This window comes from Sciurus vulgaris (assembly GCF_902686455.1).
Source record: "Sciurus vulgaris genome assembly, chromosome: 5".
NCBI lineage: Eukaryota > Metazoa > Chordata > Mammalia > Rodentia > Sciuridae > Sciurus > Sciurus vulgaris.
In genome coordinates this window covers 163,585,852-163,602,144 of record NC_136465.1, presented here as the reverse complement: position 1 = coordinate 163,602,144, position 16,293 = coordinate 163,585,852, and the positions used below count along the sequence as shown (strand labels likewise).

The window sequence follows — 16,293 nt, the reverse complement described above, 5'->3', positions numbered from 1 at the left end:
TTTGAAAATGTAGGGATCAGATGTCACTCAGTACAGTCTGATGGCTTTGAGTATAACATTAAAAATTGGTAATTTACAGTGAAAATAAACATTACAAGGAAACTGTATCTTAATTATGCCATGTTCCTCTATGACTGAATTGCCCTTCTATTTCTTATAAGAAAGGAAGGGCATGGACATATTTTTAAAAAGGTCTACTTAGCCAGGCTGGCGGTGCATGCCCGTGATCTCACTGACTTGGGAGATGGGAGGCAGGAGAATTTCAAGTTTGAGGCCAGCCTCAGCAACTTAGGGAGGGCATGGGTTTAATCCCCAGTACCAAACAAACAAAAACCAAACAAACAACCCAAAACCCAAGTATCAGGTAATTCTGTGTATGCACTATGAAAATACAGGCAAAACGGTATTTGGATTTTTTATTTTTATACACATGACAAGATTTTACACCAAGAATAGTCAGTTAAATAGTACAAATTTACATTCATGAGGAATGTTAAAAAAAATTCAACTAAAAAACCCACTTCTTCCTGTGACCCACAATCCCAACATTTTACAGTGCAGGGGAGAAGGGGGCTGGGGAGCATCCAAAACAAGTCTCTCCCCACCCCCAAAAAAATGACTTAAATTTCACATTCCTGCTCCACACAGGATCCAATGGTGAGAGTATAATTTACAATTCGTCTTTTTCGGCTGTAGATTTCTGTGAAAACAAAAACAAGATGTTAAAAGCTAGCAAAATCTCCAGTTTACAGAAGGTTTGTCTATTTAAAAATGCCTCAAGAATGGCTAGAAAAAATAAAGAATGTGAGGACATTCTTAATTTGCTCCAGACCTTCAATTTGATATCACTGTCAGTTATTTCTAAGCAGAATTCTGTTAAGACTCTCGGTCTAGTCAATTCTTTAAGTCACAGTCCTAACCGTCTCAACTAAAACTCAGGAAGAGCTGAAGGTACAGACCCGACTCCTGCTGACATACCTCTGCTGTTTCTTGTTCTTCTTCTGTTCCTGCATCCAATTCTTCCTCATCTTCATCCTGCTCTGCGTCTTCAGCTGTGTCTTCGGCTGTGTCTTCAGGCTCTTCTTCTGGTTCTTCTTCCACCTAAGGGACATCAGTGAGCCCATTAATGCCTTGGGATCTAGTTTCATTTTGCTTAACTGTCCAAGATCATCATGGATGTCACTCCTATTTATTCGGAACCACAGAGTAAATCCCCTAACCAGAGTTAACATTCAAGATGGGGGCTGGGGGGAAGGAAAGAGAATATAAAAGAGGGGCTTTACATTCATTCATAACATAATGCTTGAACTATGGGGACTTCAAAGTCAATTGTTTCAAAAAATATACTATTTCAAAAAGTAGAAATTCGGTAAACTTCTCAAAGCTCTCAATCATGAAAAAACAACAAAATACAATCAACCTATGTGGGACGGTTGGGGATACACACCTTTGCGTCAGGGTCAATGTTTAAACTGAGGCGAAGCATTCTTTCTATTCTATCTCCGTATGCTTTAGTGTCTGGCAGAAGGTATCCGGACCGAAGAGTTGCCGTTTCAAACAAAACCACAGCAAGATCCAAGACTGTTTTGTCATCTTCATCTTCCTGAGATCGGAGAAGATGCACTTGATTAATGTTTTCAAATTTAAAAGACAATTAAGAGAACTGGTATAACGTTTCTTACCTTAATTCGCCGAAGCATGTCTCTGATCAGTGGATGTCTGGGGTTAATTTCAAATGTTTTTTTCTGACTGGCATAGTAACTATTAAGGGACAAAATGAACATTAACAAAACATCAATTTTTAGGGTTCATATATTTCCTTTACTCTAACCTTGATAATTATAGAGAATAACACTTGGAAAAAAAAAAAAAAACCAAGATGTACTTATATTACTCCCTTTAAAAGGCAGGTGTGCATGGTTAGAAGAAGGTGAAATAAAAGGCAACTTTTATGTTTATTGAAGTGTCTCAAGTACCTAAAGCAGCGCTGAGTGAGTAACTCGATTTAACATCTTGCACATTCCCTTACTCTTACTACTGTAATTGAAGCCCTGCCTCTCCAAGTGCTGGATGCCACTCAAGTGACACTTTCTCTACAATGCCTTCATCAATTAGGTTCCAAAATCAATTGAGGACAGGGAAGAACCACGTCCATCTCTACCCTGGTACAACTGTTACCTACATAGGGCCTAGGGTGGGCCTTATCCATCGTCCTGACTAGTCTCAATGTCTCAAAGACAGGAAATTTGTCTACTTCTGATTTATGTACACAGACACAGTTTAAGTGCTCAAATGTGTACTGAATGGTAGGCAACTTCCTGTTAAACATTTACTGAAATTGATAGACATGTCTTAACTGTCTATTACAAGTTATAATTAGACATAAAACAATGATGTTCTCCACTTGGAATTTATAGGCAAATCAGAAGACATAAACAAGACAGTGTTTTGTAGTATAAATGTTATATGTTGATGAGCTGTCATGCTAACTATGGAATTAATCACATAATCCAAAAGTAAAAATATGTAGAACAGATAAAAAGAATCTCCATTTGTATGTAAAATATTATGAAACCAACAAATGAGTTAAAGACCTTTTCTTTATCTAAGTTGGTGGAATCCTTTGGAAACCTGCTCTCTCTCTAATACACAGACTGGTGGACATTAGGCTGTGCACAGAAGCAGGCACCTGGACAAGAGCCAGTATGCTGGCAGGGCTCTCCCTCCCCAGAGTGCTTACTTGGTGGAGATGTCCTTGCCCGTTTGGTATGCCTGTGCTTTCATGATCCTCTCCATGTTTCCAGACCACCCATACTGGCTGGCCACAAGAGCGCACGGAGACTCCGTCAGGCGCTGTGACACCACAGCTTTTTCAATCTTAGGGTGAGAAACCAAAAGTTAGATGGAGATGCCCATCAACAGGTATGGGCACTCAGAAATTGTATTTCAGCTTCCTAAAACTCTGCCACTTAAGCCAGGCACAAGGATCATGAGTTCAAAGCCAGCCTAAGCAAAACTGAGGAGCTAAGCAACTCAGTGAGACCCTGATTCTAAAATACAAAATAGGGTTGGGGATGTGGCTCAGGTCATGTGCCTGAGTTCAATCCCTGGTACTTAAAAAAAGGGACTGTTAATTAAAATCATGAACAGCGGCAGATCATAAAAAATTTCATTCAGTATTAGGAAATCTTCACAGATGCTATTATTTAATAATGAGAATTTTTCACTCAGAAGTACTTCAAACACCAAACCTCCCCTGCCCCAATTTACAGAGGATTGAACCTAGGGAGGCTCTACCACTGAGTTACATTCCCAGTTCTTTTTTTATTTTTATTTCAGATGGGGTCTCGCTCAGTTGCCCAGGCAGGTCTTGAACTTGTGATCCTTCTCCCTCAGCCTGAGTAGGGATTAGAAGTGTGTGCTACTGTGCCTGCTTTGGCAACACCGGCTTTTAAAGCATATAAAATTTAACTCGTAAAACTTGTTATTATAATAGCAATATTAAACTACCAAAAAAGTTTTAAGATCTTCCTCCCAAGAATTTAATAATTCATAGCCAGGTATGGTGGAACACACCTATTACCCCAGAAGCTTGGGAGGTTGAGATAGGAGATCAAGAGCTCAAAGCCATCCTCAGCAATGGCGACCTTGTCTCTAAATAAAATAAGCAACTCAGACCTTGTCTCTAAATAAAATACAAATTAGGACTGGGGATGTGGCTCAGGGGTTGAGTGCCCCTGAGTTCAATCCTGGTACCAAAAAAAAAAAAAAATTAATAATTTATTTCTTAAACGTGGGTGCTAAAATTTTCAATTTATAATTTCCAGAATACCTTGTCCTTAAGGGCTTTATCTTTCATCCAGTTGAGCAGAGGCTCAAATTCCTTCTCAGTTGCTTCTCGACTCTCCTTAGTTTTCTCACTTTCATCAAATTTCACTCCTTCCTTGGCAACATTCTGAAACCTCTTTCCATCAAATTCAGGAAGGGCCTGAATGCAATATTCATCCACAGGTTCTGTGAGGTAAATGACTTCATAGCCCTTTTTCAGAAGTCGCTCAACAAATGGAGAAGACTCGGCCTACAAAATTAAGGGAATTAATGAGAATCTTCCAAGTCTGGTCTTGGCATAATTGTCTATCCTATTAGCTATACTTATACAGCATTTACAGTGTCATCTGAAAGGTGATTAAGAAGTGATTGTCTTGTCAGTGACAGACCAGTCTTCAGGACTACTACAATCACAAAATTAATTTGTCCTCTTTTTTTCCCCCTCAAGAGTTGGCTCTAAGTCCCCAGTTTCCTACCAGGACCCCTTGAGGGCTGTATTTCATCTCACCTCTTTTCTGCTGGACCCAGCCATGAAGTAGATTTTGTCCTGTTTCTCCTTCATTCTTTCCACATACTGGTCTAGACTAGTAATGTCAGTTGGATGATGAGAAGACTGGAATCTAAGAAGTTTAGCAAGACGGGTTCGATTGGAGTGGTCTTCAATCACACCAAGCTTGATGTTGGTACCAAATTCTTTCCAAAAGGTATCATTGTATTTCTCATCGGCAATCTTCTTGATCATGTCCAGAGTTTTACGGACAAGCTTCTTCCTAATCACCTAAGCAAAATTCGAGGATAAAAGATTAGAAGAGTCCATCTCCAATCTTTGAGACTGTAAGGGTCCAGGGGAGCAGTGGTGAAAGATACAAAGACAGGAACCATCACTACTGTTGATCCAGGGGTGGGGAATGGAGAAACGCTTGTACTGTCAGATTGAGCTGAATCTAGGCTCAGTGTAAATAATCACATTGTGATTTTATTTCTACTTTTTTTTTTTGGGTACCAGGAATCAAACCCAAGGAAGCTCAGGCCACATCCTCAGCTTTCATTTTGAGACAGGGTCTCACTAGGTTGCTTAGGGCCTTGCTAAGTTGCTGAGGCTGCCCCTGAACATTTTCTAATACTCCTGTCCCAGCCTTCCAAATCAATGGGACTACAGGTATGTGCCACCATGCAAACTGCATCGTGCTTTACATGCTGATATTCTAATTTTAGAACTGATTTTTTTTTTCTGGATTGGGAATTGAGCCCAGGGGCACTTTACCACTAAGCTATATCCCCAATTCCTACTATTTTTTATTTTGAGAGAGGGTCTTGCTAAGTTGCTAAGGCTGGCCTTGAACTCGAGATCCTCCTGCCTCAGCCTCCTGAGGTACAATTGGCTCACTGAAATTCTTTTAAAAATCTAAACAAGTGAATAAATGGGCTACTTTCAAACAAAAAACTACAAAGTCTGCTAATTACGAAGGTACTAGGGGAAAAGGTTTAATGAAAGGTTTGATAAGTGAGTGACTGTGTGATAAAATCTATTATGATAAGTTTGTTAATAAGGCAATGGGTACATAGAGATGTTCACTGCACAATTTTTATCAACTTTTCCATTTGTCTGAAATCTTAATGTTGGGGAGAAACAATTAGATTCTTACGACTTGATAATCCCAGAATGACAGTTCTTCTGAAGGGTCAAGGATTAGACTGAAAATCTGCTTCTGTAATGGAGTCTGTCTTCTGACAGACCCAAAGAGCAAAGTGATCATTCTCTTCCCAGGAACCTTACCTTAAGCAGTTTATGTTGCTGAAGAGTCTCACGGGAAACATTCAAGGGGAGATCATCTGAGTCCACCTGCAGATGGCAAAACAAAGTTCAGTGAGCAGTTAAAACAAAACAAAACAAAACAAAACAAAACAAAATGCTGACACTGGAATAAAGCAAAGCCAAACCAAAACAACAAACACTCCCCAAAACAGCAGAAAATGAAAAATACAACACTGTGAGACACTCCCACTCCAATGTCCCCTGCCCCCAATCTTCAGATACTCACAACACCCTTGACAAAATTAAGGTACTTAGGCATCATATCATGGAAGTCATCTGTGATGAACACACGGCGCACATACAGCTAAGGAGAGAGCAGAGAAGAGTTACTTTCTGGAAATTACACCTTTGAATTTTAAACTCAGGTTAAACTACACTAAAGACCCACCTTAATGTAATCGCTCTTCTTTGATCCATATTCATCAAATAGACCACGTGGAGCAGATGTGGGTACAAATAAAATTGATTTGAAGGTAACTTCCCCTTCAGCAGTGAAGTGGATATAAGCCATGGGGTCATCACTTTCCTAAGGAAGGTTGGAACTTAGTCATTCAAGAGGCACAGCAAAAAGGAGTGCAAAGGCTAAGCAATTTATTACACGTTTCAAGCATTTAACTAAAAAAAACAGGTCCCTTACCAGAGGTGGCAGGGAGGCATAGGTAGGGGTGCAAGGAAAGAAATGACCAAGGAAGTAATTCTTACTTCTTTCCTTAGTTTGTTTTGATGCCAGTAACATCACTGTTATCTACTCAATTCATGGAAGGATAATGAAGACTAAGTTCCATATGTGTGAGACGGCAGGGAAGGAAAAGCAGCACCCAGTCTAAATGACAGAATCATACACACCACTTCATGAATGCACTGCTGATCTATGGAAACTACAAGGATAGATTTCCTCCATGAAATCTGGTCTCCAGCAGTGCATATAAGAGGGATATAAATACCAATAGCCAGAAATTCTCTGGGTCTGTTTCATCCATTACTGAATCCATATTCAGTTATAGATCACTGGATAGTATGAATTGTTAAATACATTTTAAAGACAAATTAAAAGAAAAAAAGAATGTAAAATATTTCTTTAATTTTTTACATTGCTTACATGCTGAAATACTACTGTTCTGGGAAAGTTAAAATTGATTTCACCTGTCTCGATTTTTAAATGTGGCTTCTAAATATTTTTAAATCACAGTTGCCCAAGTAATACATTCTAGGGCTTTCAAGTTCATGGAAATCATGGAATCAGACTAAGTGTTAAAACTTACAGGATATGGAATAGAGAAAAGAAAAATATAGAACATTAAGTTTTATATGTCCTTGCTACGTTCTTTAACATACTGTATTAGTTGTTCAAATGCTGTTTGGAGAAACATTAAAACAAACTTAGTCAAACATAAAATCAATCATAGTTTTAGAGTCTTAAGAATTATAAGTAATCAGTTTAAAAAAAAAAAAAAAAAAAGGCAAGGAAACAGACTTAGTAATTATTCCTAGATATATGGACGGCGTCTGATGTTGTAACCAAGCTCTTTAAAGATTCAATATGAAAAACTCTTCCATAACATATTTCATGTTTTATGGGTTTTGCAATGAAAAATCAAATGCCTAACTATGCAGAGATGATTCTTAATCTGGTTTGTAACAGACCCACTGTCAATCTAATGAAACCTATGGACTCCACCACAGAATTTTAAAAATATTATAAAATATACAGGATTAAGAAGGAAACTATGTTTAAATCATAAAAAATTTTAAAACACTTTTGATTTACCATCTCATTCACCATCATTTACCATAGTCAATTGAACTAATATGGTGATGTCTTGTCTGCTTATTAATAAACTAAAGCTAAGGAATTCTAACATAATTTTTACCTTTGAAAATGATTTGTAGAAAGCTTTATATTCATCTTCTTCTACTTCTTTTGATGGTCGCTGCCATATTGGTTTGATATCATTCATAAGTTCCCAATCCCACACTGTTTTTTCAACCTGAAGTTAACAGTATTTGGTTAGTGTTTCTTAGCACTGGTCAATTTAACCTAGTTGCAACCATAACTTCTGTGAGTTTCAAAAGAATACATAAAGCACCAGAGGATACCTTTTATCCACCATGGTTCCTGGTCACTGGACCAAACATTTATAAGCAAAGCCTCTTTCTCGATGTTTATCTAATACTTAATAAAAAAGGAAATTGGCGGGGTTGGGGAGATAGCTCAGTTGGTAGAGTGCTTGCCTTGTAAGCACAAGGCCCTGGGTTCGATCCCCAGCACCCCCCCCCCCCCAAAAAAAGGAAATTGGCTAACATGGTAACTAATAAAAAGCCAATTAACTGCTGGGTGTTAAAGCAGGGGGATGGTAAGTTTGAGATCAGATTAGACAACTTAACTAGACCTTAGACCTTGTCACAAGAAATAAAAAGGGGTGGGGATGTAGTTTCGTGGTAAAGCATCTCCAGGTTCAATCCCCAGTATCATCCCCCCTCATCCCACACACATGAACCCAAAACAAACAAATGAACAAAATAAAAACAATGAACTAGGCTAAGAAGTCATTTTCTGAAAATGTTTTCTGAGGGCTGGAGATCTGGTTCAGAGGTGAAGTGCTTGCCTAGCACATGCAAGACCCTCAAAGTCTGTTCCCCAGCAGTACCAAAAAAGAAAGTCAGCCAGGTAGTCAGCCAACATCTTATACCAAGTATTTCTCAACTACTACCACCCATACCTGTACTTACTCTGTTACCTGAATAAGCAAGAAAAGTACTTTGTAATTTTCAAGTTAATCCCAACATAAAAGGACAAGAGGATGCAGAAAGCTTTTTAGGAATTTCAAATTCAGAATACATAAGCCACCAGTCCTAGGCAATAAACAGAAGTCAGCAATTCTCTTTATAAAGATGACCCATGTTTGTTACTTAAAACCTAGGACAACACACATGCAAATAAGCTGTATTAAAGCCTGGGTCATCTGGAAAAAGGAGAGCTTTCAGAACAGAAACTTCTCTCAAATCAGCCTGTACACACGTGGGTTTGTAGGCTGAACATTTTAAGCAGGGGGAGGAACCAGACCTACTTTCTTAGTTTTTGGTTTCTTCTCTTCATCTTCTTCTTCTACTGCAGCTTCATCATCAGATTCTTCTTTTTCTTCTTTGGTGGCTTCTTCTTCTTCCATGGGTTCCTCAACAGTTTCAGTCTGAAAGTACGATTATGGTTAAACGCATGTGTTCAAGAACTCTGATTTTATAAAATAAAAAGCAACATTATAGCTCAACAAAATAGATCTTTGTTAAGAAAACCCCAGTTGTATCTATCCTTGACTCAAAGAACCACGTTTAACCTTCACTGTTACGTTTTCAACATTTAAATATGTGCCAAGGTAATATAAAAGTTTTACTGATATAGATTTACCTTGCTGCTCCATACATAAATAGGGAAGTTTATAAACTGTGAATATTTTTTGACGAGATTTTTAATTGTATCCAATTCAAGGTAATCAGATGCTTCTTCTTTTAAGACGAGGCTACAAGGAAAATAAACTGCTTAGACATATTCAAGATTTAGAAGATTTGATTAAAAACTTTTCTAAATATCTTGGTAACAATAATATCCAACAATTCTGTATAATCCAAAATGTCCCCGTTATTCATGTTAAGAACTCTCCATCACCAATAGGGCTTATGGGTATAGTATAAGACTGAATCTTCCCTCAAGTGGCAAATATTTTAGCATAAAATGAAAGTGTTTCCAACCTTCAGAGTATGTTGGGTTTCTCTTTCTTTCTTTTTTTTTTTTTTGGTGGTGCTGGGGATTGAACCCAGGGCCTTGTGCATGCAAGGCAAGCACTCTACCAACTGAGCTATATCCCCAGCCCTCGGGTTTCTTTACTCAAGGTGAGAAATCAATGAAACATTTTAGAGAAAAATGGAATTACTTGCATTTTTGTGATTTTTACTGTTTTTCTAGAAACAATTATTATAAATGATTCCTGATAAAAACATGATTCCTTATAAAGTAGCAAATAATCTGAATTATTGTTTCTCTCTTTTTTGTTTTTGCAGTACTGGAGACTGAACCCAGGACCTCTATATCTGAGCTAGATTCCTAGTCTGAATTACTGCTTCTATCTGTACTATCCAAAAATAGTCATATGTGACTATTTAAATAAAGTTTAAAATTCAGTTTCATAGTTGCACTGGCACATTCCAGGTACTTGTAGCTACGTGTCATAGCTACGTGTCTAGAGGTTGCCATAATGGACAGTGAATATATGAACATATCCACCATTTGATGGGCAGTGTTAGTTTAATTCCAACACTGAAAACCACAGCACTGCCTCTTCTGCGAAGCTCCCCTCCACCCCAAGTCACAACATATTCCGAAACACAGCAGATAGCTCGTACTAATGTTTGTGCTCCTAATAAGTAGGGGAAATGGTATATCCATGTTATCCCTGTCTCAGACGGCTTGTTATAGTTTAGTGGTCACTGCCAACAAGTAGAGACGACACTGACAGCTTTGAAAGGTGTCTAGGTCTCTGGTCTCAGAGTATATGTCTTGGTGACATGGGATAGATAAGGAGTTCCATTTTGGCCTAGAGCTGATGGCTAAACAACTTAGTTAAGGTGTTTTTTAAAGGCAACAAGATATATGAGCACAGGGCCTAGCTCTAGGAAAGGGGCTGGCAAGCTACAGCTGGCACCTATAAAAACCTGCACTGGGCCACATCCTCATATATTTTCTATTATTATCTTTAAGCCCAAACAGCAGAGTTGTGACAGACCTTATAGCCCACAAGTAGTAAATAATTGCTAGTTGGCTCTTTATAGTGAAGTTTGCTGACTCTTCATCTAGACTAACAATATAGATTTAAGGGAATCTAAAGCGAGGGCAGTAGACAAAACTATGAGGAACCTAGAGACAATGAGGAAAGGGCAGAAACTTAAAGAAATTATCGACATTTAAGAAATAAGCAAAGAAAATTTTTTAAAAAGACAAGCAGTCATGGAAATGACATGCTCAAGTGTTTAATTTCAATGGGAAAGGTGGCTAAAATTCAAAACAGTGGGCTTGACCAAGGTGTGGACAGAAGGTCAAGTAAAGCAAGGGTAAGTACTGTCAGTCTTTCACATCCATGGGTTTCACATCAGCAGATTCAACCCACAGGAAACAAAGATGTTACATTATTGTTGACTTGTTCCATGCAGTTAGGCCTATGAGGGTTATTTATGAACATGTCAACTTTTGCCTGATTATTCCCTAAACAATAAAGAACAACTACTTATACACATTTACATCATATTAGGTATTATAAATAATCTAAAGATGGTTTAAATATGGGACAATGTATGTAAATCACATGCAAATACTTGTGATTTTATAGAGACTTGAGCACCTGTGAATTTCAGTATCCGTGGGGGTCCCGGAACCGATCCCCAGGGAGAATGTATGTGCCAGAAGTATAAAGGGGCATGGCACTACCTGCCCTCCTCTCCTTCCACAAATATTGGAACATTTATATGTTGAGGGGAAGGGACTTGTAATGGGAAGTCAGACTTTTAAAAAAATGGGGAAGGAATTTAGGCTTAGTTTCTAAAAGCAGCTTTAGGGGGAAAAAATGTATAACACCTCTCCATGTAGTAGGAAAAATAAAAGTAATTCCGTCAGTTAACATATACCAGATATGAATTTCATGATCTCATTTAATCCTCACAAATCTCTCAGAATGGTACAATGGCAGTTAATTTAGCAACAGGAACAGAAGTAGTACATGACTGAACTGCCTGGTGTATCTGTTTTATCAGTCAAATGTAAGAGGAAGTCATACAGTAAGGCGGAATATCTTGACCTTGTCATTTCCTTGCCTTCTCTTTCTGTTTCCTTTGGCCTTTCTAGACAAGTTCCTCAATGTGCTCAGCCCTTTTCACACCCTCAAATATATCTTCAAATGATGAGGGTTCAAATTCTTCATTTAATAAGCAAGGAAATTAGGGCCCACAATAAACCATTTTGCCAGAGAACAAGAACTGGAGAGTCAAGATTCTCACTATGATTATTAATTCTTATTAGGAAATAGTAATACTCACGTAATTGTTGTTCCCCGGCCTAGAGTGTTTCCTCGAGGGTCAGCAATTACAGAAAATTCGTTGGAGTCAGACTCCCAGATGTGCTGGGTATCATTGTTATGTTTCGATGTGACAATAACCTTATCTGCTACAAGGAAGGCAGAATAGAAACCGACACCAAACTGGCCAATCAATTCAGAAGTTGACTGGCTATCTTCTTGTGCTTCAGTCATTTTGTTTAAAAATTCACTTGTCCCAGATTTGGCTATGGTACCAAGGTTTTTAACCAACTCTTCTCTGGTCATTCCAACACCAGTGTCTGTGACATGTAGTAGGTTTTTCTCCTTGTCACACTAAAAGCAAGGAAAAAAAAAAAAAAATCAGATAGTTGCTCTCCTTAATACTCCCATTATGCAAAGCAAATACTGAGGCTCCACATGGAGAAACTACCAGCTTTGGACCACATTAATTACAATATAGAAAACCAAACAGATATTTTCTTCTGTACAGTACTTTATGGCCTTTTTTTTATTTTGAAAGGTACGTCTTGGAGCAGAAACATTTTTTACAAGAATATTTTAAAGCTCTGTACCTTCAGAGAGCCACCAATATAAAAAAGATAACAGACTAGTCTAAATGTCAAAAGCCAGAGACTGACTTAAAATAAAATTTCAATTTTGCTTATTTCTTTGATAGAAAACAAAATGATTCTGACTCTAATCCTGAATGATTCCTATTATTAGGAATTTGTGATGATCATTAATATTCTTCAGTAAATACCCCTGGTTCTGTCTCCAGAAACATGGTAGGATTACATTTCCGTCCATTTATTTATGGGTGAGGCCACATGATTAGTTCTGGCCAATGAGTTGCAGTGGGAGGCTAGCGTAGCTTTCAGGATGAGCTTTTAATTGGTCTGCGACCCTCTGAGCTCTCTGTGTCATGGCAACCAGCTACACTCCAGATGGCTGCTCAATCAGCCTGAGTCCTGGTGGGAGGATGAGGTAAAGACCTACATAGCCTGTGGAATGATTTAAGCCAGAAGTCAGTCAATTTTTCATGTGAAGGACCAGACAGGTAATTATATTAGCCTTTATAAGTCATAAGGTCCCTATCACAATGATTACTGCCAGCGTAGACGAAAGCAGTCATCGATAAAAAGCAAATGGATACAGCTACATTTCAATAAAACTTTATTTATAAAAATTCAAAGAGACAGATTTGGCCAACTGGCTAGTTTGCTAACTCCTGAGGTAAGCAACTGAAATTAGGGTGTTACTTGTCACTGCAGCCTAAGGTTGTCTATCTTGATCCATATGGACTCCCTTTCTCTAAGGATTCAAAAGAAACAAAATTATCTATGCTTACCTTAATTTTGACTGTTAGTTCCTCATTTCCAGAAAGCGCATTTTCATCAGTTAGTGATATTAGCCTTATCTTATCCAACGCATCAGAAGCATTGGAAATGAGTTCTCGCAGGAAAATCTGAAGAGAAGTCAGATTTAATACACTTAGATTAGCCTCAAGATATACAAGATGCTGCATTTCATGTGAAACATATTTTATTTCTCCTTTATACCCTTGAAAAAGCACTCTGTAAGGGCTAAAACTTTTTAATGGTACAGGATGGTTTTACTTTCTCGGTAAAAGGATGACAGCAACTATAAGATACCTGAACTGGTAAAGAGTAGTAACTTTATTCTCCTACCAGTGATTTTCAGATATGCAACACACAAAGCTTGTTTGGGTGACTGCCCTTAACTCAATTATTTAGCAGACCATGAACAAATCTGAAGGGGAAAAGAAAAAGAAAGGGGAAATGTCCAACACTCCCCAGTACATATCAGTAGCAATTCTTGTACATACTGGGTCAACTTTGTAAACTACTTAATTGGAATGACCAAGTACTGAAATTTACTTTATTTACTATTAAAGGAAACAAATATGCCACCATACAGAGACAAGACTACCCTAACCAAATGTTGCTCACCTCTTTATTTTTATACAATGAATTGATGATAAGTTTCATCATCCTGTTAACTTCAGCTTGGAAGGCAAACTTTTCAGATTTCTCTCTAAGTTCTCTTATTTGTGATGCATTTAATCCATCCAACTGGATAGCTTCTTCCTCTCTAAGAAAATCAGTTAGATAAACAAATACTTAGTTCTCTTTAAAAATATAGCCTGTAATGAGAACACAAATGGCCTCTGAAGATTGTCTTGCAGATGGAAAGGGCAAAATATGAATTTTTATGAAATATCTTTAATATACTAGATCCTTATTAAGTTATTGAGCTGGGTATTCTCAGTGCTTAAAATTGCCAGAAAAATAAACACAACCTTCCTTTACTAAAAAGCAAACTCATACTCATGTATGGTCCATAATAAGGACTTTGAAAAATTGTCACTAAGTCCTAAAAAGCCAAAATTTTTTAAAAAAATGACAGAAATTGTTTTTTAAATTACTAAGAATACATAAGAAATAAAAAAACTAAATGCAGGTAGTTTCTAAGGTGTTAGAAAATTTATTAACTAGTATTCTACAATAGTTATCAAAATAGTGTTCAAAGGAATTCATTCCATTTATTTTCCCCCAGTTCTGGGAATGGAACCCAGGGTCAAGAGTATGCTAGACAAGTGCTGAGCTGCATCTTTAGCCCCTCATTCAATTTCTTTGATCAGTTATTCCTAGAGGCAGATATCTCCTAGAGGAGATACTCATGTGTGCAAATAATTGCATACCTCCAACATTTTCAAGTATTTAAATACAGAATGTTATACTTAATCTGGATCTTTGAAGAAACAAAAGCAGCTACTGGATCCCACAACCTTCATGGGGCTTATCTATGCAGTTTCAAATGAACAGACCTCTGTACTACTTCATCATCTGTCCTTGAGCCTTCTCTGCTTTTGCCCAGGTCCTCTTCCACTGTACCATCCACATCGACTTCATCGTCAGCTCTAACTGACCCTGAAGAGAGATTTAACATTGGAAAACTCTTCAACATGGTTTTGCTTTGCAGAAAGAATATGCTCAAACAGGGCAAGGGTAGGTGTTGCAAAATCCAGTGGGCAAATGTGGGAGGTGGGGATGGAAGAAAGGATCTACTGAAGTCAGCACATTTCTTATTTAAATCGAGATGCTGAGGTTCTCCAGTAGATTCTGAAATACGGAGGCGGCACCCCTTAAACAGCGTCCTTCTGATTCTTTATTCTTTATAAGTGACGTTTAGCAGAGCGATACCAGGCCCCATCTACACCCACACGTGTTGCGCACAGCCGAGACAAGGCCTCCAACTGACCAAACCAAAACTTGGGCCTTTCTTATCATGGGGAGAATACAAACAGGATTTGTGCAACTTCTGGCTCGGGAAACAGAAATTAGGCCTAGGGGGCTGAGAAGGGGAAGACCCAAGCTGGAGCAAAACTGTATCAAACACCCAGACATTGTTATCTCGCAGGCCCAAGGTCCCCCACGCTCCGGAGACCAAGAAGCCAAACGCGCTCGCGGGGAGTCGCAGGGCTGGGGGAAGGGGTCCTCAGGAGCGGACAGCCAAAGGTTGCAGCGACTGACAAAAGTCCTCCGGGAGGGGCATCCGCAATGCTCCCCGAGGAACCGGAGGCCAAGAGAGAGGCCCCACCCCGGTGGCGGAGATCTCCGTGCGCGCTACTATTAGATTTGCAGGGGATTTAAATCGATCTCTTCAGTTTCTTTTCTTTCCAGAGGAAGAACAGAGTAAAGGTAATCCCCTGAGCCTCTTTCGAGGAAAGGCGATGGCCCGTGCGGCCCACCGCAGGCCCTAATATCCCCAATCCCTGGTTCAACGCCCCCAGAACCTTCGAGAAGCGGCCGAGCTGGAGGAGGGGGGTGACCTGTCCCCCAAGATCACTCACCGAAGGTCAGCAGGACGCAGCAGAGGCCCAGCACCCACAGGGCCCTCATGGCGCGTGGCGGGTGAGTCTCAAGTCTCTTTTGACCGCAGGAGCCGCCTCCGCCCCCCCACCCCGGAGCTCAGATCCTCACACCTCTGGCCGCGCGGTCCGCCCACTACACCCCAAGCAGGTCGGGCCGCTTTTCACCCCCACTGCTCGCGGGCGGGGGACGGGAAACACGAATCCACCAATCGCGCCGCACCACGCACCCTCTGTACCCAATGGGTACGCGTGGTGGGGACCACAGTCCACCAATCGGAGCTGTCCAGGTGCGGTGTCCGATGCCCGAAGCGTGGCTCCTTCCGATTGGTTTCGCGTAGCAGCTTTTCTCCAATCGAATGGCTCCGCGGGCCCCTCACACGCGGGACCACCCCTTTGCCTGGGAAGACTTGGCCTCTGAGGGAAGCCGTCCAATGAACGTAGCGCACAACACGTCCATCCTCTTCGAGGGGTCGCGGCTGAACCACTTCCGGATCCTAGAGAGCGTTTATTCCGTGACCAGGGGAAACGGTAGCCATGGCAACGCGTTTTTTTACGTTTTTCTCCTCTGGAGTCACGTAGAGAGCCCTTCCAGCCCGACGTTCGCTGCCAGCTTTCTATTTGGCAGTGCTTCTCAGAAAAGAGAAACGTGAGGGGCTGAAGATCTTCCGGAACGCTTT

The 16,293-nt window shown here is 39.7% G+C and overlaps 1 protein-coding gene across 1 annotated transcript; it reads right to left on the bottom strand.

Annotated features, from left to right (window-relative positions):
• Nucleotides 1-402: 402 nt before the first annotated feature.
• HSP90B1 (heat shock protein 90 beta family member 1) lies at nucleotides 403-15,757 on the bottom strand. Its single transcript, XM_079142880.1, has 18 exons — nucleotides 15,596-15,757; nucleotides 14,570-14,672; nucleotides 13,692-13,833; nucleotides 13,070-13,186; nucleotides 11,723-12,054; nucleotides 9,048-9,159; nucleotides 8,713-8,832; nucleotides 7,516-7,632; nucleotides 6,033-6,170; nucleotides 5,871-5,948; nucleotides 5,606-5,671; nucleotides 4,337-4,606; nucleotides 3,833-4,078; nucleotides 2,741-2,877; nucleotides 1,683-1,761; nucleotides 1,448-1,603; nucleotides 979-1,101; nucleotides 403-700 (listed from the first exon to the last, which is right to left on the bottom strand). The coding sequence occupies exons 1-18, from the start codon at nucleotides 15,642-15,644 to the stop codon at nucleotides 671-673; spliced, it is 2,415 nt and encodes an 804-aa protein (XP_078999006.1). The 5' UTR covers nucleotides 15,645-15,757; the 3' UTR covers nucleotides 403-670.
• Nucleotides 15,758-16,293: the final 536 nt, after the last annotated feature.